Source organism: Drosophila hydei, unplaced genomic scaffold, assembly GCF_003285905.1.
Source record: "Drosophila hydei strain 15085-1641.00,03,60 unplaced genomic scaffold, DhydRS2 tig00000243-arrow-arrow-pilon, whole genome shotgun sequence".
In the NCBI taxonomy this organism is placed as follows: domain Eukaryota; kingdom Metazoa; phylum Arthropoda; class Insecta; order Diptera; family Drosophilidae; genus Drosophila; species Drosophila hydei.
In genome coordinates, this window is record NW_022045693.1 from 1,070,517 (window position 1) to 1,091,962 (window position 21,446).

Here is a 21,446-nt window from a genome sequence, read left to right on the forward strand (position 1 = left end):
TACACACACTAAGAAGCACCCCAGTCGCCGTTCTCGTCACGTCGACTGCGCGCCTTGAAAAAGTCAATTTGGTTTATGCGAGTGTGTGTGTCGAGTCTCTCTTACTCTCGCTCTCGCCTTGCGCTCAGTGTGAAATGAATGGACAGTGGTTCAGCTCCATGAAGTGAAAGAGCGGCAGAGTTGGAGCATTAGTAGATGGACGTGTGCTGCTGCGGCCGTCCACCCTTGTAATTGCCGCAAATGTACGCGAGTATGTGTGAGAGAGCAACAAATAAGTAGAAGCAGCAGCAGAAGCAGTCTCAATAAAAAACAATAAGACTAAAACGTTAAAAATACCAAATTGTATTTCATTGTCGTGTGCCAGCGTACATGCGAATGTAGTGTGAGCAGATGTTAGTGCATGTATGTGTGTTTTGTGAGTGCAATTCGCCGCCGAAAGCTAAGTCTCTCTCTCGCCTTACAGTAAACTTGACTGCGATGTTGTTGCTGATTTCGAAATTGATTTAACTGAACGTGTTTCGGGTTTGGAAGCGCGCGTATAAAACAAAATATACAACCACAATAATAATAATAGAAATGACAATAATCTTCATTTCTTTCTTACAGTGCAGCGACGTAAATTATAATAATAATAATAATACACACACACAAACAAAACATCGAAATGAAAAAGTGCCGCTGTATGTGTGTGTGTGCCAAGTGCATTCAAAATAGATAGAAAATACATAAAAAGAATTATTAAAATTATAAAAATACGTGCATAATCAATTTTCGTTCTGCTATTAAACGCCAAAAATTCAAAGTAGCTGCAAACTGCAACAGCTGCAAATCAACAGCAGAAATAAAATACAAATACAAAAAGTTCACTCAAAAGCAACGCAATTTGTGTCTCTGTGTACGTGTCTGTGCCTGTGTGTGTCTCTCTCGTTCTCCCGCTCTCTCACTGTATCTATTGTCATATAAGAAGAATCAATACAACAGGAAAAAGTAAAAAATTCAAATCAACAAATATCCAATCAAAACAAATGTGCAACAACAACAAAATACTAAACATATATTAATTAATATATATGTGTGTGTACATAATAAATCTACATCTTGAGAAAATGAGGTGCTGCTGTTGTGCAAATATAATAAGCCAAGAACTATGACGCATCAAAATCATCAGACAAACGGCGCAAGTTTGGAGGATTGCCATACAAACTTTTATGCCTTGGTAAGTGTGTGCATGTGTAAAAAACTAAGGTGTTCCATCTCTGTCGTACAATCTGCTTCCATTTTGCCATTTCCGTTAGATCTAGGTCAGTGACAAATGCAGCACAGGGCGTTTCAAGTTGGCTCTTGGGCGCCCACGCGCGCAGCGATCGACAGCTGTTTATCGATAATCAGTGCCAATGGCCACTGATTAAGTATCATTGACTGTTCTAGCTCTCTCTCTATTTCTTTCCCTCTCTCTATTCTCTCCTCTATAACGTTATTTTCTTTCACCTAAAAAAATCACTCACAAAGCGGAACTATGCATAGATACAAAACAAGTCAAAGAAAAGAAATGAAAAGGCAGCAACAATCAAAATGTATGTGAGTGTGCCTATGTACTACATGCGACAACATTGGCCGGCCATAACAGGTTCTTCGGCGTCTAGTTGGCCGCCGGGTCGCGCGGTTTCTTTTTCACATAAACGGCGCGCAGCCAGTGGCATATTTCTTTAATGAATCTCGCTCACAGACAAGCCAACAACAACAAGACACAGAAACAGTAAAAGGTATACAACAAAATGGTAAAGAAAAGCTCAAATGGACGCTTGAGCGCGATGTTAACGGCAAAGTTGACGTCGACGCTGGCGTTGGTGTAGACAAGTCAACGTGCTGCATACGCTTGCCGTCAACCTACGGCGCCGTAAGAAGCAGCTAACAGTACGACATAGAGCCGACCGCGCCAACGAACGCTGTACGAAATAACGAAACAATAACAAACGCGCAAAACTTTCTCTGAGCGAGTAAAAAGTCTAACGAGAGCGCCAGCGAGAGTGTGAGTCTGCTAGGCAACAGACCCATTTAAAGAGAGAGCAGAAAAAAGTGAACAAGTCAGATTGAACTTGGGAGGCACGCGCGCGTGAACAAACACTAGCAAAGCGTGTCAGAATGATAACACAGACATACATACACACACTTTTATATATATATATTTATATATAGTATAGAGCGTGCGTGCGTGCGTGCATGCATAAGTGTGAGTGTGAGAGAGGCCCAGTGAAATATATGGCCCACAGGCGTTGAAAAACGAGCGCAAGTAGCGTAGCCGCCAGCGCAGTGCAGAGAGTACACCGAATAAATGTTTGCTTGTATTGCCGATTGAGCATGAAAATTGCAAAGATACTTTTGTGTGTGTGTGTGCACCGAGACGCCGCTGACGTCGGCAGATAAAAGACAGCGACCTGAACCTAATTTATTGTTTTTGTTGTTGGTCGCTTCTGCTAATGACAATGTTGAAAAATGTGAAACAGACTATCTAAGATGTAGGATATAAATACAAATAAATGCCTTGGACAAAACTAAAAGTCAATAATATTACAAAAAAAAATGCAATATTATTGTAGCGAGTGGCGTAAAAACGAGAGCGAAAAATGAAAACACAAATTGCGATGCTCAAAACGAAATACGAAATACGAAAATCAAAAGGGAAGAATGTGGAACGCAACGAACTGTTGTTGTTGGTTTTTTTCTGCTGCTGTTGCTATCGTCGTATTTGTTGTTGTTGATGTTGGGGGCGACGCTCGTCGACGTTGTCGGCAGCCATTCGTGGTTTGGGGAATACCTTTTGCTTGCGTTGTTATTGTTGCGGCTGCTCTGTCTGCGTGCGTTCATGTGTGTGTGTGTGAGGTGCAGTTATTTGGCCATGTTTTGCGTGTTGTTAATGTGTGTGTGCGCAGTCTTTCGAATTCGGTTTTTGTGCTGTTATGCTTGACGCTCTCTTCTGTTGCTGTCGCTGCCGCTGCGTTTGGCCATTGATTTGTGCCTGCTACAGCAGCAGCAGCAACTACGACAACTTGTTCCAAAGCTACAAAACTCGCAACGGAAGCCGCCAATGACGAGCCAAAGACACGACCCCAGCCAGTTTTTTTTCTTTCATTCGTAGTTTTTCTCTCCCAGTTTTGTTGTTTTTATCGTTTAGGTTTTCTTTTATTCAGCGTCTTCTGCTTTGAGCTCCTCTCTCTTGTTTTGTTGCGCTTTGCTTTAAGCCTTTCGTTTTTTTCTTTTCTGTTACAAGTGCAGCAGCAATGGAATGTTATGTCTGCCTGTGTGTATGTGTGTGTGTGCGGCATTTTTCAACACTGCCACACACACAGTTGTTGTTTTCACAGTATTTTGCTGTGGCGCGACTATTGGAAATTATTTTATGTGTGTTTGTGTGGGGTTTGTAAACAAAACGTGGGAGTTGGCTTAGTAGAAATGCATACGCTTAAATACAGTAAGTATGCGATACAGCGTACAAAAATGTTGAGCAGAAGAAGAATACAACTGACTTAAATTGCAAAATATTTGAAAGCGAAATAGAGTAAACATAAACATAAAAAATTGTTATCATACATTAAATATATATATATATATATATATATATATAATTAAATATATTTGTAAAATTAAACATATAATTTATGACTTTTAACGCTTAACAAAGCTTTCTAAATAGTTAGTTAATAGTAAGGCGTTGTCCACTCCAGGTTGCTGATTTTGCATTATATATTAACTTTGAATTATAGCACATTGAAACCAACTTTTCTCTGTTGTATTTTTTGAGATAAATTATTGGAGATAAGCTTTTCAATAGAACTGAGGTTTCTGGATAACTATTGAAAGGCAGCTGTCGTAATATAAACAAAAGTGAAAACAGTTGTTTCTACTCTGACCAAAACTAGAAAAGCTTATCGAATAGTTACTGTAGCAGTTGCAGATAGAGGCAGATACTTGAACAATGCAAACACTTGACCAACCTTTCGATTGTGACATAACAAATATATGGGTATTTTGATATTGAAATACTTTTGTATCTTTATTTTTATCTGTATATAGCTTATCTCGCTCGATACATATAATTTATTCTAATGAAGCAATCGATGATAATAATGATAATAAAACGTAACAACACTTTTTCCCTCTCTTTCTCTCTCATAGACTGATTTGTGTGGAATAAAATGGCGAAAGTTCGTTAATGGCGAACGTCCGAATGCCTCGAGCGATCCTTTGGACGATCCAATTCTGCGCTCCTATTCACGATGCATGCAGGCGGATATGTTGTGCGTGTGGCGGCGCGTTCAATCCACCAAGCAGGACAACACCGATCCGAATGCCTTAAACTTTGAGATTACCACATCGACCACTGTCCACCCGCCCCTGTCGCTGGCCGCTGCCAAGGAACTGTGGATTTTCTGGTATGGCGAGGAGCCGGACCTATCAGAGCTTGTCGATGCGGATCTGCTTAAAATAGCGGGTAAGTCAAATCTATCTAAATAATAGATAAGATTTCAAATATATGAGAGATAGTAGAATAGATTGCATAGATGTATGAAATTAGGTCTTTAGATTCAATTTCCAGAAAATGGAATTTCGCAAGCCTTCGATACATTTCGAACACTTCTTTGCTGTGGCAAATTACAGAAGTAGTAAAATTAACCATTTATTCTCTAACGGTTTCTGATTGCTTTGATCATTAATCAGTCAGGCATAACAGTTACATGTAAATTTACATGTGTGTGTGTATGTGTGTGACAACACACATAAATGATGCAGAACAATATGTTGAGAACGTCCGTTACATTATGAGCTTTTTATAAAATTTAATAAAACTTCAAGGCCACAGCGCGTGCAGCACAGCAAAAAATTTGTTGTACCCATGAGAAAACCAAAACAATACTCACACTCACACACTGACACACATACATACATGCATGCGCGCACTCACGCTCGTATGTCAAATCAAATGTAAATGTGTTCGTGCTTTGTAGCTGTTGTTTCTCCATCATTCACATGGCGCGCTGTTCGTCTGTCAGCAGCAGCAGAACAACGTCGTATTTTCCTTCCTCTCTACGTCTCCCTTTCTTCGACGACAGTGCTGTGCGGTCAGCCCACGCGTTGAACGTCACCTGTGTCATTTGCAATGTTTTTGTTTCGTTGTACTCGCTCTCTGTGGTGTGGTGGACGCTCGCACACTCTCCTACTCTCCCACTTGCTGACGCTCTATTAAGCTCTCTCGTATTCACGCTCTTTGCATCTACCTCTCTCGTTTTTGCTCTCTTGGTATTTGCTATAGCCGCCTTGGCAGCTCTGCAGCTACAATTCGGGGGTTGGTTCCTTCGTCAAAAACATTAACGGCCTCGGATTGCTGCTGCGCTGCTGTTATTGTTGTGGTTGTTTCGACTCTTATCAGTAGTTTTTGCGGTGTACGGCTACTATATTTATTTAATTTTGCCTATTGCTTTACACATAGACACAGACACCCTAATCGCTATCTGGAACCACAAATTATCAGGCTATCTCTTTAAACTTGTTGCCTTTCTCGCTTTAGTGGCAAATTCCATTGTCAAAGCATACGTCAAAGTTAAACGTAATCGTAATAGTAACTTAGTTAACAGCACCCCTCTTTTGAATGTTCGACGTCATGTTGTCGGTCACTTGACTTTTACAGTTAGTTGTTGATATCTCACAGTTGCCGCAGTGACGCCGGCGTTCGAAAATATGTGGCGAAATTGTTGTTGACCCCGACGCTGAGTTGAGAGTTGTTTTTTTTTTTTAATGACAAGGACACTGACTAATTGCATTGACATTACATTGCCTCGACGTTTGTGAGTGTGAGCTGTGTGCGAATTCTCTTTTCTTTTTATAGCCTTTTACTTTGCCGCAAACAACAAACAAAAAGCTTCGAGTGTGAATGCACTTGTTTGTGTGTGTGTAAGTGAGTGGGTATGAATGAAGAGAGACGAGACTGAGACGCGTCGTCCGTCGTATGTACGTGCCTGCTATTGCTGCCCAGTGAAAAGTGGCAACGCAGCGCTGATGTTGTATTCGTTTTGCTTGCTGTTGTACAACTTGCCACAACTTTTGTTGCTTTCGGGCCGCATAAAATAGACGTCATTGTACATTGTACACACATGCGAACAGCACACTTCTATATTAAGTGCGTCGCTGGTCAACTCTTGCTGAGAGAGCTTCTTTTCGTTTGTAAAATTTGTTTATGATGATTTTTTTTCTAAAAAAGTAACGTACTTGGAACTGGCAATGTAAGGAAAATGCCTTAACTTTTGGATTGTAAATCGATAAACATGATTTGATAATATCGATAAGTATGTCGCTACTTGTTGTCATTGCTATTTACTGCTGTTGTTTTTGTAGTTGCTCATATTACTCTAAACAGCTGTCAGTTTGTTGCTGCTTTGACATTCTACGTGTGTGCGTACATGTGTGTGTACGCGCGTGTTTGTGTGTATGTGCATGTGTTTATTTCTCTCTCATGCTTGCGATATTCGTGTGAGCGCGTTCCACAATTGGGGCTAATAATTATGAGCTCACAGCGTTCATGCATGTGTAATGCCTGTATATATGTAAGTGTGATGTGTGTGAGTGATTGTGCGCTCTTGTCATTGGCTCTCTTTTGTGCGCGTTTTTAAACTGGTTTTTAAGCTTAATTACAATGCGCTTTGTTGTTATTGTTGCTGTTGCTGCTGCTACTGGTGGTGCAAAATTTTGCATTCTCTTCGTTTATTTGCTGTTTCTGCTAGTTGTTGTACTTAACCAATTTTCCATGTGTGTGCTCACTCATATAGATTATTGACCTTGATTTAAAAAAAAATACAACCACCCAAACAACAACAATTACAAATCAAATATTTGCGATGCCCATACAACGCGCCGTCCCTCCCCGGATTCAGCTTGTTGCACGCCTCACACGCAATCTTCTTTCTAACAAGCTCTCAAAAAATTACCCAGTTTTATTATTGTGAAATTGGCGTACGCTTGTAGAACTGTATCAGGCACTGTAATTACCCACACAAACACAATCAGGCACACATGCTGATTCGCACGCTTGTCATTGTTGGCCCGTTTGCACGTCATTTTCATTCGCTTTTGCTGTGGTAGCAAATTTTTAACCTAAAATAGCGTTTCAAGCACAAACATCACTGCGAAAGACTCTTCTGCTTTGAGTATGTGTCTGTATGTGTGGGAGAGTGAACGAGTGCATGCCTTTAAAACTAGCGGCACTTTTGCCCAAACAACACACTCGTTCGCTACTCACTCACTCACTCACTCATTCACTTACGAGCAGGCAGCAACAGCGAATGTTTGCGCATATTTAGTACATGTTCACAGATACAGGCATAAGACTACTGTTTCGGACTCCTCTCACCCACTCTCTTTCCGCTCTTCTGCGCTCTTCATAGCTATCTCTGTCGCGCTGCGTGAGTCGCTGTCGGCAGCAACATGTGCACAAACCACACGTGCTACAAAAAAATACACAGATACATAGTATGTCTGTCTCTGCCTGTGTGTATTTGGAATTTGCATTGAGCTGCCGTCGTCATATTCCTGTTATGACCGGGAATGAGTTTCGTCGTTGCCTGCAGACGATGTCCAACGAACAGCGCGTCGGCAGTTTTAATTTTGTATTGTAGATTTGTAGGTTTTGGGGAATTTTGTTTTATGTTTTGTATTTTGTTTGTTGAGCTGTGTTTTCGCTTCAATTGGATAATTTGGTTAGAGATTGGGAAGCTGCACCATTTTTGTTGTTACCAATTTGAGTTTTTCGTATCTCTCCCTTTCTTTTTTGCTTGCGCTCTATAAGTTTGAGCTTTTAAGTTCTGCTGTGTCTGTGCTTCAGTTTGACCCCGGCTGGGTTAAACTAGCATGTACATACATGCACACTAACACACACACTAATACATAATCGTACATTGCCCTCTGGTAAAATTTTTACGCTGATCTCATTGAAAGAAGGTACACACATACTCACACATGCAGACAATGAAATCCACAAGCAGGCTTGTAATAGCTGTAGCAACAACAACAACAAAACTACCAACAGCATAAATTTCCAAAGCCCAGCCTACGCCGCTGCCTCAGTCCGCTGCATTGTTTTTGCTGCCGACGTCAGTACTCGCTGCTTTTGTACACATTTTACACTCACTCTCACACTTGCGCTCACGCTCACTCGCCGGCCTGCCTTGCCACTCTTTGAATTTTGAGTGTGAGTGGGTCGCGCTGCTCGCTCTTCTCTTTAGCTTGTGTTTTGTTATTTATAATGTTGTTTACCTTTACGTAATTATCTTTGCAACATTTGTTGGTGCTGCCTTGTCTGCGCTTCTGGCTGGCCTCTTTTGGTTATTTTTTTTTATTCTTCTTTTGTGTGTGTGAGAAGTCTTTTTTATTATTGTTTAGTGCAGAGGGTGGACCGGCGTAGATGCTGCGCTCTGTAAATAACGTTGACGCCGCAGTCGACAGCCGTTGCTGCTACGTGTGTAGGTGTCAGCGCGAATGTCAGTGTGTGTGGGATATGCTTGGAATTTTCCAAAAAAATATTCTTGGCTATTCCCCCACTCTTGCTTGTTCGTCGCCGCATTGTAAATAGGCGACTCGTCGACTCTCCACACCGTTTGATTTTCATTTTTTGTTTTAAGTGGCATTTTGTTTGCGCTTCCGCTTTTGATTTGCCTGCCTTTTGGGCCTGCTGGGGACCGTTTTGTTGCTTCATGTTTTTCATGTTTTCTTTCCTATGCATTTACATACGTATTCTCGTAGTTTCTTGTCGCTGTGCACTGTGAATTCCACTTGTTCTCTATTTCTCTCTCGCTCTCGCTCTCGCTCTCTTTAAACCGCCGTCGCTCTATTTGTTTGTAAAGTTTTTTTTTTTTTTTTGTTGTTGGGCTGCGCGCGCGTCGCAAAACAATAACAAATTAAAATGGCTTTTACAACAAATGCTCAAAGCGCGACGCTCAAAAGTTTGGTGCTTAAATTGTTTTGCGCTGTATTGTCACACACGCACTAACACGCACATATTTATATATATATACGTTTAAACATATGTGTATGTAAATGTTTGTATAGGGTTTCGGCTTTGTAAATAGCAAAGCTACGCGCGCGGTAATTTTCCGCCTTTTGAATGCGTTCCACACACAAAATCAGAAAGTGGAACGTAATATGTAAATAAACTTGTTTGAACGTTTTCTGTGTTTGTCTTATAGAAATGAAGCTTGCAGGAAGTAGCTATATTATTAATTTAGAATAGGATGTATTTTACAGTATTGAGAAACGACTAAAAGTAAAATTTTAGGATTAATAATACTCAAAAATAAAGTAAATGTTTGCACTTATTTCATTGCTATTCCTTATTTATTTAATTTCTAGCCAATCAATCGCTCTGGAATGGCACCTGGAAGGGTGAGCTGACGTACGAGTGCCGCTCGCTGCTTTTCAAGGCTCTCCACAATCTCATGGAAAGGTGAGTGGATCGATATGAAAGATTTTTCACATATTTTGACAATTAATATCCTTGTCTTTCGTTAGATTCGTGCTCACTAAGGACATTGTGCGGTTTGGCAAATGGTTTGTGCAGCCCTGCACTTCCAGCGATCGCCTCTTTGGGCGTAGGTGAGTGCTCCAACTATCAATATTGAAAGGCCAATCAAAAGGGATGAAATGCTTCAAAGAAACGGTGCCAATCGCTGTGAATTCGATTGGAACTGCTGGCATTCATCCCAGACTAAAATCCTTCCAGACTGGAACTCTGTGCGATTGTATTGAAGCCTATGCAGTCGCATCGTTCTTTCAGCCACATTCCATGTTCAATATATATGTTAAGAGAGGACTTACAGAGAATTTCACTTCCGCTCTTTTTCTCTCTCTTGTAGCTCGCAGCATTTGTCATTTTCCTTCACGTTCTTCGTGCATGGCGATACGGTCTGCGCTTCAATCGATCTACGCGAACATCCTGCGGTGCGTCCATTGACCAAGGAGCATTTGGCTGAGGCAGCGGCTGCCTTTGCTGCTGCCAGTGGCGGCGGTGTAGCTGGAGCTCGTGGCCAGGATGCAAATGCAACAGCTCAGCTGCCGGAAAATTCACCACTGCTGGAAGCGGCAAATGGAAATGGAAATGGCGAAAAATCAGCAGCGACGTCGACAGCGACGCCAACGCAGGCGCGCAAAGTAATGCTCGCGCCCTTTGGCATTGCGGCAATACTCACGGGGAATAGCTACAAGGCGAGCGATCCAATGGCCGAAAAGATACTCGAGGATTGGGCCTCGTTCTTTCCGCTGTGCAATAAGGACAACACGGATGTGCCGCCCGTTGTGGAGGTGGTATCGGGTGAGTGAGATTCATATATACGTTTATATAATTGGAATACTTATAATTTGAAATCCTTTGCCAGGTGGACATAAGATGTACCATCCCACAAATTACGTACTAGTCACGGATCTGGATGACATGGAACAAATGGAATTCGCTGAGCTGCACGGCAAAGCAAATTGCGCAAGCAGCGAACAACAGACGCAGGCAGCGGCAGCGATGCAGGCAGCATCAGCAGCAACATTGCCAGCAGCGGCGTCAGCAGCCTCGTTAGCAGCCGCTAAGGAGTCGCGTAAAGCAGCAACGCAAGCGGTCAGCGCATTGGAACGTTTAACGTTTCAACCCTATTACGATCAGAGACCCACATCGGGCTTTACCTTTAATACGAATAATACTCATATACCCGCAACGGCGGCCATTGAAATGCCGGAACGTGCCTGGCAGGATTGCATAATGAACAGGCTGCATGTGGATGCAGCAGCAGCGGCCGCCGCATCAGCAGACGAGGAAGAGACCAAGCAAACGGATTCCAAGCAGCTGGTGCAGCAGCAAATCCAACAACAACAGCAAAAGCAGCGCCAGAAGTTGTGGAACTTTGTGGATCCTATGCAGAAGGCGCCCTGCATATGCACCAAGTAAGTTGGACTCGCTCACTTTCTCAAACTAACTCACCATTTGTTACGCTCTCTCTTGAACTGTTACTGTTACTGTTACTTCCTGTTCCACTTGTACTATTTAAGCTCTTTTGCGCTCTCGTCTTGTTCGCTCTCTCCATCTGCACACTGCGTGGAGCGTTTTGCATTGTTTTTTTGTTCGTTTACGTTTTCGGAGTATGTGTGAATTTGTTAGTAGCGAGATTTGTGTGGAATTTGTTAATCCATATATATAAATATACATATTTTAATGTAACGCAGAGAAAACGCTTTAAAGGCATGCTTAGAAGAACGCAGAAACCCACCACTGATATATATATAAATCTATAATAGTTTTTTTTTTTGAAAAGTTTGTGTGTGTGTGTGTTTATCGATTAACGTTGCATGTGTTGTCGATATTAATACGCTTACAGCTAAAAATATGTTAGAGAAATCTAATAGAAAGGTGCAAAAAACGTACTGAAAGTCACCAAAAAAGCGTTAAGCTCGCGAAAGTTGAGTTTAAAGTTTAACACAAAAACCCACCAAATTTCAGCGCACAATGCAGCAGCGGCAGCAGCAGCACTGTCGGCGTTGGCAGCGGCAAACGCCACCATAGCAGCAGTAGCGGCAGCAGCAGCAGCAGCAGCATTGGCTCGCCAGCGCTGCGTGCTGCGATCGGTGTCGCCAGCAGCAGCAGCAGCAAGTCAACGTTTCAGCTACTCCAACAACAACAACAACATCATCAGCATCATCAACGGGCAGCTCATCATTCCAGTTCCAGTTCCAGTTCCAGTGTTGGTTACTTGAACAGCAATTGCAGTTCCTCCTACTCCTCCACCCACTACTCCTCCTACGCTGCTGTTGGCCCCAAGCGTCAAATTGTGCCGTTTCATCAGCGTTCTCTACTTAATACTCAGACAGCGCTTAAACCTAACTACAACAACAACAACACTACTTCCTCTACAACAACAACAGACACCAATATACCAAAACAAAGGTTTGTGTCGCTGTTCAGATGTGTGTGTGTGCGCGTGCGTGCGTGTGTGTGTATTGCCAAATCTCTTAATTTTCCTTGGTTGATTTAAACTGTTGTTAATACGCTCTGTATATATTTTATTTCACACACTTGCAGGCACACTCACAGATGCTCTCTTAAGTTGTTTATATTCTGTTAATTTTCATGCGCTCTCTCGCTCTTATTTCATCATCAGCAATACAACTGCAACACGCTCTGTTAACTTTGTAACATTATGTTTTTTATTTTGTTGGTTGTTGGGTTTAAGTTTTCAGTTTTTAGTTCTTATTTACTTTTATGCTAAACCTACTTAAAAGTCAAACACATACACACACCACACACACACACATTTAAGTTCGTACATTTTTGACCTTTGTTAGCATATTCACCATTTAACAAATAACAATTGGACATTTTTTATTTGCTAAACTTGGTGGTAAATGGGATAGAAAAACCAACAGCGGCAAAGTAATATACAAATACACACACACCCAAATATATACATACATACACCGTTAACAAAGTTACAGTTACATTTGCCATTCGAGTTGGCAGTGATAATACCAATAGTCGGCACTGCCAATCGCTATCGTTACTCTCTCTTTTTTGCATGTGCGATCTATCGATTGCAGCTGCCTGTTAAGTCGTTGTAATTATTACACGCACACATACAAACAGACACTATTATCTACACGTATATATGACTGTAAATAACATATGTGTATGTAAATAAGTAGCAGCTGCAGTGGTCTTTTTTTACATGTTGTTTTGGTTGGAACTGCGCTCGCTCTCGCTATCTTTTTCTCTCTCTTGGATGTGGTGTTTATTTATATTTTGTTTGCTTACCATTATCAAAACACGTTATCGATTAATATCGAACTAAGATTTAGTGTGCATTACATTATTCGTAGTCCTTTTGATTTCTTTATTTATTTGTATCTATTTTATGTATTGTATATAACGGAACAAGCATTTTGCGCCTGGCATTAGCAACAAATTTAAATTAATTATAGAATGTTAACTTACAAAAATATAAACTTAATTTTAAAAAATATTTTATTCTAATTGTTATTCCTCTCTCTTTTAATTAACTATTAGACATCTCAGCAACGCTTCCGTAGGCGGCAGCAGTGCCACGCCCTGCCATGGAGGAGCCGGAGCGGGCAGCGCTTCAACATATTCACGCAATTCGCTGGGCGATTCATCATCCCAGCCACCGATTGCTTCCTCCTCGGTGGGCTCACCCGCAACGCCAGCTCCATCCCCACATCCGCTTTCTAATTCGGCGCACTCGCAACCTACTTCGGTGCCACCCGCCGCTGAGCAAGTGAGTCCAAGTGACGAACGATTCACAATTTAAATTACAAACTTTTTGCATTTCTAATTCACTCCTTTCTTCCATCGCTGCAGTTGCTCAATATGAGTCCACATGCGCCTACATCAGTATCGAATCTGCAACAACCACCAACGCCCATCGATCATCTGCTAGACAAGAATACGCCAGCGCCAACGCCAACGGATCAGCATGATAGTAAGAGCATAACTGCCTCGCCTTATGTACATCAAACACCTAGTGTGGAGCCTCCCACTTACGCGGATCATGGTGCACAGGGCGGTGCAGCTGCTGCTCTAAATGCGCCTGGCAGTGTGCCCCAGCAGCAGCCAGCGACGCCTACAGCAGGAGGAACAGGAGCAGCAACAGGAGCGGGGGCAAGCGTAGGAGCAGCAACACCTGCTCCACTAGGTGCCGGCACGCAATGCGGCACGATTAGTGTAAAGAAGCTGGAGATGCAACAGCCAACGATTAAACAGGAGCCAGGCACAGTACGCGGTAGTCAGCAGCTGCCACAACAACAGCAACAGCAACAACAGCAGCAGTCCATGGCAACCAGCGCCATGGAAGCTGTCACCAATCTCTTCAATCTATATAAACCGCCACAGCTGACGCTTAAAGATGGAGACAGCGTTTACGATGAGGAGTGGTTGACGGAGGTTTACGATTTTAGCTACCAAGAGTCCTGGTAAGTGACACACTTTACTTTACCTAAAGCACTACTAATTTGTGGTTTATTTGTTAATCAGGGATAATCTGCCCGTCAAGCGACCCAAGCTGACTGAATCGGTCAAACTGCGACGTCCTCGCTATGCCAAGAATCTGTACGAAGGACATACCCACTTTAAGCCACTAATGCCCTCACCGGGCTCTGTCTACGGCTCGCTGCTTACTATCGAAGGGGGCGCTGTAGCCACACTCGGAGCTGCAGGCGAGAGTGGGGCAGGTGCAGGAGGAGCAGGTGGTGGACTGGTTGGCATAGCCACTAATGCAGGCTTTGGCAATGCAGCCAGTACAGATGAAGCGGATAATGCACTGGTCAAGAGTGAACCTCCCTCAGCAGCAGGCAGTGGGAGCAGTTTCTTCCCCTGCCTGGACATTAAGACGGAGCCAGGTCTGCATTCACCCTGCAAGGAAACCAAATCCACCAGCACTGCGGGCAGCGGCGGTGGCAATCTATTCACAGCAGAAGGTCTTAATCCCTCACTCAACGATCTGGAGCAGTTGTTCGAGACGAGCTCAAATGATGAGTGCAGCAGCGTGCAGATTCATACGCCACCCGACTCCAATAATCCCTCGAATGGTGGCTGCAGCGCTGTCACCAATACAATTGACGAGCTAAAGCGTAGCACCGCCGTGACCAGCGCTGTGGTTGCTGCTGTCGTTGCCAGCAGTGGCGCGGGCAGCATACAAGCTGAAGACCTAACCAAAATGTTTCCCACGCCGCCTTCGCTTGAGCAACAGCACCCCAACTCGAGTCCCTTTCAAACGGACGTCGTCATGACCGATCTGAGTGTGGACACATCGACAACAACAACAACCAGCGTGCTGGTGGTGCCAACGGCAACAATAACGACAGCAACAGCAACAGTTGCAGCGACAGCCTCGTCGGTTGGGCTCGGTGTCATGCTGAAGATGGTCAAGCAGGAATATAGCGTAGAGCTGGGCAGTCCCGTTGAGGAGCCCATCGATGATTGGAGCTATGTATATAGACCGCCGCAGCAGGAGAAATTTGTTGGCTCCTCTCGCTACGCACCGCTGACCAATTTGCCCAGCCAGACGCAACCGCCGCTGCAGCTGCCCGCCAATTGCTTCTACAGTCCCACCTGGAGTCACAGTCAAAAGTCGCGTGCAGCTACGTTGGCGAAGGCGGCGGCTGCACAGCAGCAACAGCAGCAGCATCAGAAACATCAGCAGCTGCAGCAGCGCATACAGCAGCATCAGCAGATGCAGCAGCAGCACCAGCAGCAACAGCAGCAACAGCAGCAGCAGCAGCAACAACAACAACATCAGCAGCAACAGCAGCACAAACAGTTGCACGATTTGCTTTCGGCAGGTCCTCGGACTCCAATGAATGCTGCGATGCCTTCGCCGTCAACGGTTTCACAACCGTTGAGTAGCGGTGGCAGCCAATTGCTGCTGAATCAACTCAATTGCCCGCAAGCTCCGCCTGGCAGCTCGATGCAGCAGCTAATGCAGCGTGCCGGCATGTCTCCCATTCCCTCACCTGGCGGCCCAGGTGTAGTACCCTTTCCACGCAGCAGTCCTATGCAGCAACAGCACCATCCGATGCGACAAACGCCCACACATCCGCCTCCTCCGTATCCATATGAGCTGGCTGCTGCTAGCCCGGCCACGTCCACATCCTCGTCGTACCTTAATAAGCCGTACGGCTCACAGGAGCCGCCAGGACATCCCCACACGCCTCATCACGTCTACGGGTCGATGAGTGGAGGAGCAGCTGGCGGAGCTGCTCTAATGCCCGGGGATTCCAAGCTGGCCATGATGCAGTATACGGGCGGCAGTGCATCGGAGACAGGAGCAGCTGCAACAGCAGCAGCCGCTGCATTGAGTCTGCTGCAGGAGCTGCCAGAAGTGAACTCAGTGCTGGTCAACATCCTGCTCTACGACACGGCATTGAATGTCTTCCGGGATCACAACTTCGATAGCAGCAGCGTCTGTGTCTGCAATGCGGATACACAGAAGATTGGCAATATTCGTGGCGCTGATTCTGGAGTCTACGTGCCGTTGCCTGGGAGCAGCTTCAATCCCTTTCCAGCGCATCGAGCTGCAAGCGGCGTCGTTGGTGGTGGAGGAGGAGCTCGTGCTGTTACGCCTTATAATCAGTATGCAGGTGCAGGAGGAGGCGCTGGTGGGATGCGCATGCTGAGTGCATTTGGCGGTGGGCTGGACTCGTCGCCGGTGGCTGCTGCTTTGTCCGGAGCTGGCTCCGTGCATGGCCATGGCCATGGGCCCAATGGTGGCTCCAGTGGCTCCTCATCCTGTACACCACCCAGCAGCAATCCCCACATAACAGGCTACGTCGATGATGATCCCGTGGAGTGTACGTGCGGCTTCAGCGCTGTGGTCAACCGGCGATTGTCGCATCGCGCCGGCCTCTTCTACGAGGATGAGCTGGAAATCACGGGCATCGTGGACGATCCGGCGAGAAACAAACAACCCACCCTGCTCACGCTCATCCAATCTCTGTGCCGCAAGGGCGCCAACAACAATAATAATAATAATAACAACATTAAGGATACCTCCAGTGGCAAGGAGCTGGAGAAGCTCACGAGTACGGCTCAACAGCAGCTGGAACAGCTGACGCATGCTATATTCGATCTTCTGCTGGATCAATGCTCCATTATACAAAGCTCCAGCAGTTCGGTGCATCGAGCACTGCAAACGCATCGTCGCAGGATGTCGAGACAACGTCGCCTTGGCGCCTCGGTGGCCACCATTGCGAATGTCCTGGAATTCACGGATGCACACGATGTCGTTAGCTTGGCATTGGAGCAGGCGCGTCTGGCATTCGAGAGTCACCGTCTGGACATGAATCTCCTCGAATTCGGGCATGGACATGGCCCGCATGGTGGTCAACAACACCATCCACATCATCCACACCAGCCCCATCATCCACACCAACAACAACAGCAGCAGCAGCAGCAGCCGCAGCAGCTTATGGCCTTCCAGGCTGCGCCGGCTCTGCGCCAGAAATTGTTGAGCCTAGGCAGCAGTCGTCTAACGGTACACAAGTGGCCCTATCTTCCAGTGGGCTTCACCCGAAGCAACAAGGAGATTGTCAGGACGATGAACGCCATTCAACCCATGCTGCAAAGCGCCTTCCATTGCAAATCGAGAGGTGGTGCAGCTGGCTCCAAGGATGCTAGCTCCTACAATACAGTTAGCGGTCCTTTGACCTGGCGGCAATTTCATCGCCTTGCCGGTCGAGCTTCTGGACAGTGCGAGCCACAGCCCATACCTTCAGTTGTGGTTGGCTACGAGAAGGATTGGATATCTGTGGCGCCGCATTCCATACACTATTGGGATAAGTTTCTGCTGGAACCCTACTCCTATGCTAGGGACGTGGTCTATGTGGTGGTGTGTCCAGACAATGAGCATGTCGCTGCGAGCACTCGCACCTATTTCCGTGAACTGAGCAGCACGTATGAGATGTGTAAGCTGGGTAGGCACACGCCCATTCGTGGCTGGGAGGGCATCCTCCAGGTAGGCGTAACGGAAAGAGATGTGCTGACTCCGTTGGATGACTGGCTGCGCACACTGGACCATGCGCCGCTGGCGGAGCAGATTAGGCGCTATGCCATCGCCTTTCTGTACCAGCTGGCGCCTTATCTGAGCCGAGTGCCTGGCGATAAGACACTGCTCAATCCGCCAGATGCGAGTGGCAGTCATTCGACAAAAGCCGGTGTAGCTCAAGCGTCAACAGCGGCTGAGCATCCGGAGCAGCCGGTCATCAAGCTGGAGCCGGGGACGGAGCAGCAACCACAGCAGCAACAAACAGGAGCAACTCAGAGCAGCAGCAGTCAGGAGCAGGACAGCAAGGCAGATGTTAAAGGAGGCGCAGCTGGAGGTGATTCCAAGCCGGCTCTGGTGCTGGGCGATCCACTGGGAATGGGTGAAACCTTGGAGGACATCAATCCCTCAGCCATTGTGCTGTATGTGGTGAATCCCTTCACCTTTGCCTCGGACAGCTTCGAGCTGGAGCGACTTGCATTGATTGCGCTGCTCCGTTGCTATGCGGAGCTATTGAAGGTGGTGCCAGATTCGGTGCGTGCGCAGATGAACATCCAGATCATCTCACTGGAGTCAATTATGGAGCTAGGACCGTGTGGAAACCGTCGTCGCTTCTCGGATGAGATCAAGTGCTTGGCGCTCAACATCTTCTCACAGTGTCGAAGGCATCTGGTGCATGCGCAGCCGGTGAAGAGTTTAACAGGCTTCGGCACGGCGGCCAACATGGAGGCGTTTCTCAAGACCAAGGATGTGCCGAATCGACGCGCCTACAAAATGTACACCGCCCCCTTTGTCCTGGCGCCCATGCACGAGCGGAACGACAAGACGGACTTCTCACGTGCAGCGGGCAGCATGCATGGCCAGAATGAGACGCGCTACTCAGTGATGTATTGCAATTATTGTCTAAGCGAGGATCAGTCCTGGCTGCTCGCCACTGCGACAGACGAGCGAGGCGAACTGCTGGAGAAGGTGTGCATCAACATTGATGTGCCGAACCGTGCCAGGAGAAGAAAAGCGCCAGCGCGTTATGTAGCACTGCGTAAGCTTATGGATTTCGTCATGGGTCTCATCTCGCAGACATCGCAAATGTGGCGGTTGGTCATCGGAAGGATTGGCCGCATTGGTCACAGCGAGCTGAAGTCCTGGAGCTATTTGCTCAGCAAGCAGCAACTGCAGAAGGCCTCCAAACAGTTCAAGGATATGTGCAAGCAATGTACACTCATGTATCCGCCTACCATTCTAAGTGCCTGTCTGGTTACCCTCGAGCCAGATGCCAAGCTTCGTGTGATGCCCGATCAATTTACGCCTGATGAGCGTTTCTCGCAAATCTCGATGCAGAATCCGTTGTCGACGCCGCAGGATGTCACCTGTACGCACATTCTGGTCTTTCCCACCAGTGCGGTCTGTGCGGTAAGTAATCTTATCGATTGTTGTTTATCGATTCAACAATACTGACCATTTTTTGCAGTCCTTCACTCGCCAATTCCAGAACGAGCCGCAGGTGGACGATGACTTCATCTTTGGCGAGGAGGAGGGCAACGAGGACTTCAGCGATGCGGATATAGGCGATCTTTTCTGGGACTGTGAGTATTGTTTGACATCGATCGATTCTCTTTTGGTGGCTTGTCTCACGCATGTTCCTCTTGCACAGCAGCTCACATGGATCGCGTCTCAAATCACGGCAGTCCAGGACGCATGGAGGACAATCGCAGCTGGCAAAGCGCTGGGGGCAACAACTTCAAATGCACGCCCCCGCAGGAGGTCGAGGAGGTGAGTGGATTGCGTCTATACATAATTGTATCTTTGATTACCTTTTGATCGGTCTTTCAGGTGGGTTCCCTCAATCAGCAGCCCATTTCGGTGGGTTACATGGTCTCGACAGCGCCCACGGGTCGGATGCCCGCCTGGTTCTGGTCCGCCTGCCCGCATCTGGAGGATGTTTGTCCCGTCTTCCTAAAGACCGCGCTGCATTTGCATGTGCCTAATATACAGATAGCCGACGATATACTCAATTCGACCAATGCTCATCAATCGGCCAATGATCATCCGTTGGACTCGACACTAACAGCCGATGTGCTACGCTTTGTGCTGGAAGGATACAATGCATTGTCCTGGCTGGCACTCGATTCCAATACGCACGATCGGCTATCCTGTCTGCCCATCAATGTGCAAACGCTAATGGATTTGTATTATCTAACGGCGGCCATAGCATAAAACACACAATCTAACACAACAGACCATTAACACTAGCAGTAACAAAAACCGTAACAGTAACAGTAACAGTCGATTGCTTCCGTTTGCTGTACTTCCATTAACATAGCGAACTATCCACAACAGAAACAAAACCAAACAAAAGGAATAAAACCTGCAAGTTAACAGTCCAAAAAACGATATAACAGTAACAGCAAAAGCATATGTAAACGTAACAGTAATGTTAACAGTAAACTGTAACAGCAACGCACAGTTAGCGTAAAACAGAGCCTTGTAATAAAAGCCGCCGCCGCAGCAGCCTTACAGCCTAACCAGAGGGGGTGCAACAAAGACAAGAAAGTAAATTGATTAGATGATGAGCAATGAAAGCGATAAGTCTTGAGAGAGTAAGAAAGAGAGGGAGACGAAGAGAGAGAGAGAGAGAGAGAGAGAGAGTAGCGAAAACAGCATTACTATTTATTAATTGAAAATTGTGTATAGTGCAAGAATTGTTTTTTATTAGGCTGGCGTTCGTTTTAGTGTTTAATATTTATACATATACAACAACAAATGAAGTAGAAGATGAAGTAAAAGAAAACAACAAAAACCACACATAGGGGCATATTTATATATATTATATACATAGATCATATACAATACGCAAGATTTAAAACAAACAACAAAAAAAAACAAAACACAATATTTAGAATTTAAGTTAAAAAGAAATTTGTACATATTTACAACCAATTCGCCGTAAGCACTAAGAACAACAACAACAACAATAATTATAACAACAAAAGCGAAAAATTATAATTATACAACAAAAAAGTAGCTTACAACAAAAAGAGAAAATACCTAATTAAAACTAAATTAAATTAATAAATTGTGTAAATTTTTTGTGCAAAGCGAGAATTAGTTTAAATTATTATAAAGAAAACAAAACAAAAACAATTTAATGTTAAAGCGAAAACTCACACACACACACATAAACATAGGCAGGCAAACACACACACACACACACTCACACTGGTATACTGTGCATGCATATACAACAGCTATACACACACATACATATATTTGGACGCAAAGCGCAGTTGCTGGTTAGCAGAGAGAAGGGAAATTTGTGAAAGGGGTTTAAGTGGGGGAACGGGGGAAATTTATGGTATAAGGGTTTTTAAGTCAATAAGTAGTTTTTTGAGGTTAGGAACTGTTTTATACAAAGAAAGAGGAAAAACTTTTGGTTTTTATACATCGCACACACACACATACCTGCAGACACACACACACTGACACTCACATAGCCAATTGTTTAATAATGAATTACTTAAAAAGAAATTGTGTACAAATTAACATAAATATGTTTATATAAACAAAAAAAGCTTTCTACAACAAACACACACACACACAAAAATACAACAAATTGATTTTGCACTTAAAAGAAAGATTTTCGCTAGGCTTAAGTTTGCATTAAATGAAAAAAAAAAAAAACAATTATTAAACAATGAAATTATTTTTACCTGTGTATTTTAATTAGCATAATTTAACAACAACAAAGCGAAACAACAAACAAATCTACATTAACAAAGACGTTTTCTAGTATATACCACACACACATAGACACACACACGCTTAACTTTTAAGTAGTTTGGTTTTTTTCACATTTAGTATTCGATTTTTTTTTTTGTG

The 21,446-nt window shown here is 44.8% G+C and overlaps 1 protein-coding gene across 2 annotated transcripts; it reads left to right on the forward strand.

Annotated features, from left to right (window-relative positions):
* Nucleotides 1-1,039: 1,039 nt before the first annotated feature.
* On the forward strand, nucleotides 1,040-20,223 carry LOC111596021 (mediator of RNA polymerase II transcription subunit 13). 2 transcript variants are annotated; one of them, XM_023310047.2, is made up of 12 exons: nucleotides 1,040-1,216; nucleotides 4,174-4,489; nucleotides 9,394-9,487; nucleotides 9,553-9,636; nucleotides 9,897-10,351; nucleotides 10,416-10,968; nucleotides 13,082-13,310; nucleotides 13,394-14,004; nucleotides 14,066-18,980; nucleotides 19,039-19,153; nucleotides 19,225-19,340; nucleotides 19,401-20,223. In XM_023310047.2, the coding sequence occupies exons 1-12, from the start codon at nucleotides 1,148-1,150 to the stop codon at nucleotides 19,782-19,784; spliced, it is 7,941 nt and encodes a 2,646-aa protein (XP_023165815.2). In that variant the 5' UTR covers nucleotides 1,040-1,147; the 3' UTR covers nucleotides 19,785-20,223. The 2 variants fall into 2 exon arrangements, with proteins under 2 accessions (XP_023165815.2, XP_023165816.2); XM_023310048.2 differs by lacking the exons at nucleotides 1,040-1,216; nucleotides 4,174-4,489; nucleotides 9,394-9,487; ... (3 more) ...; nucleotides 13,082-13,310; nucleotides 13,394-14,004 and having other exon boundaries at nucleotides 15,320-18,980; nucleotides 19,222-19,340.
* Nucleotides 20,224-21,446: the final 1,223 nt, after the last annotated feature.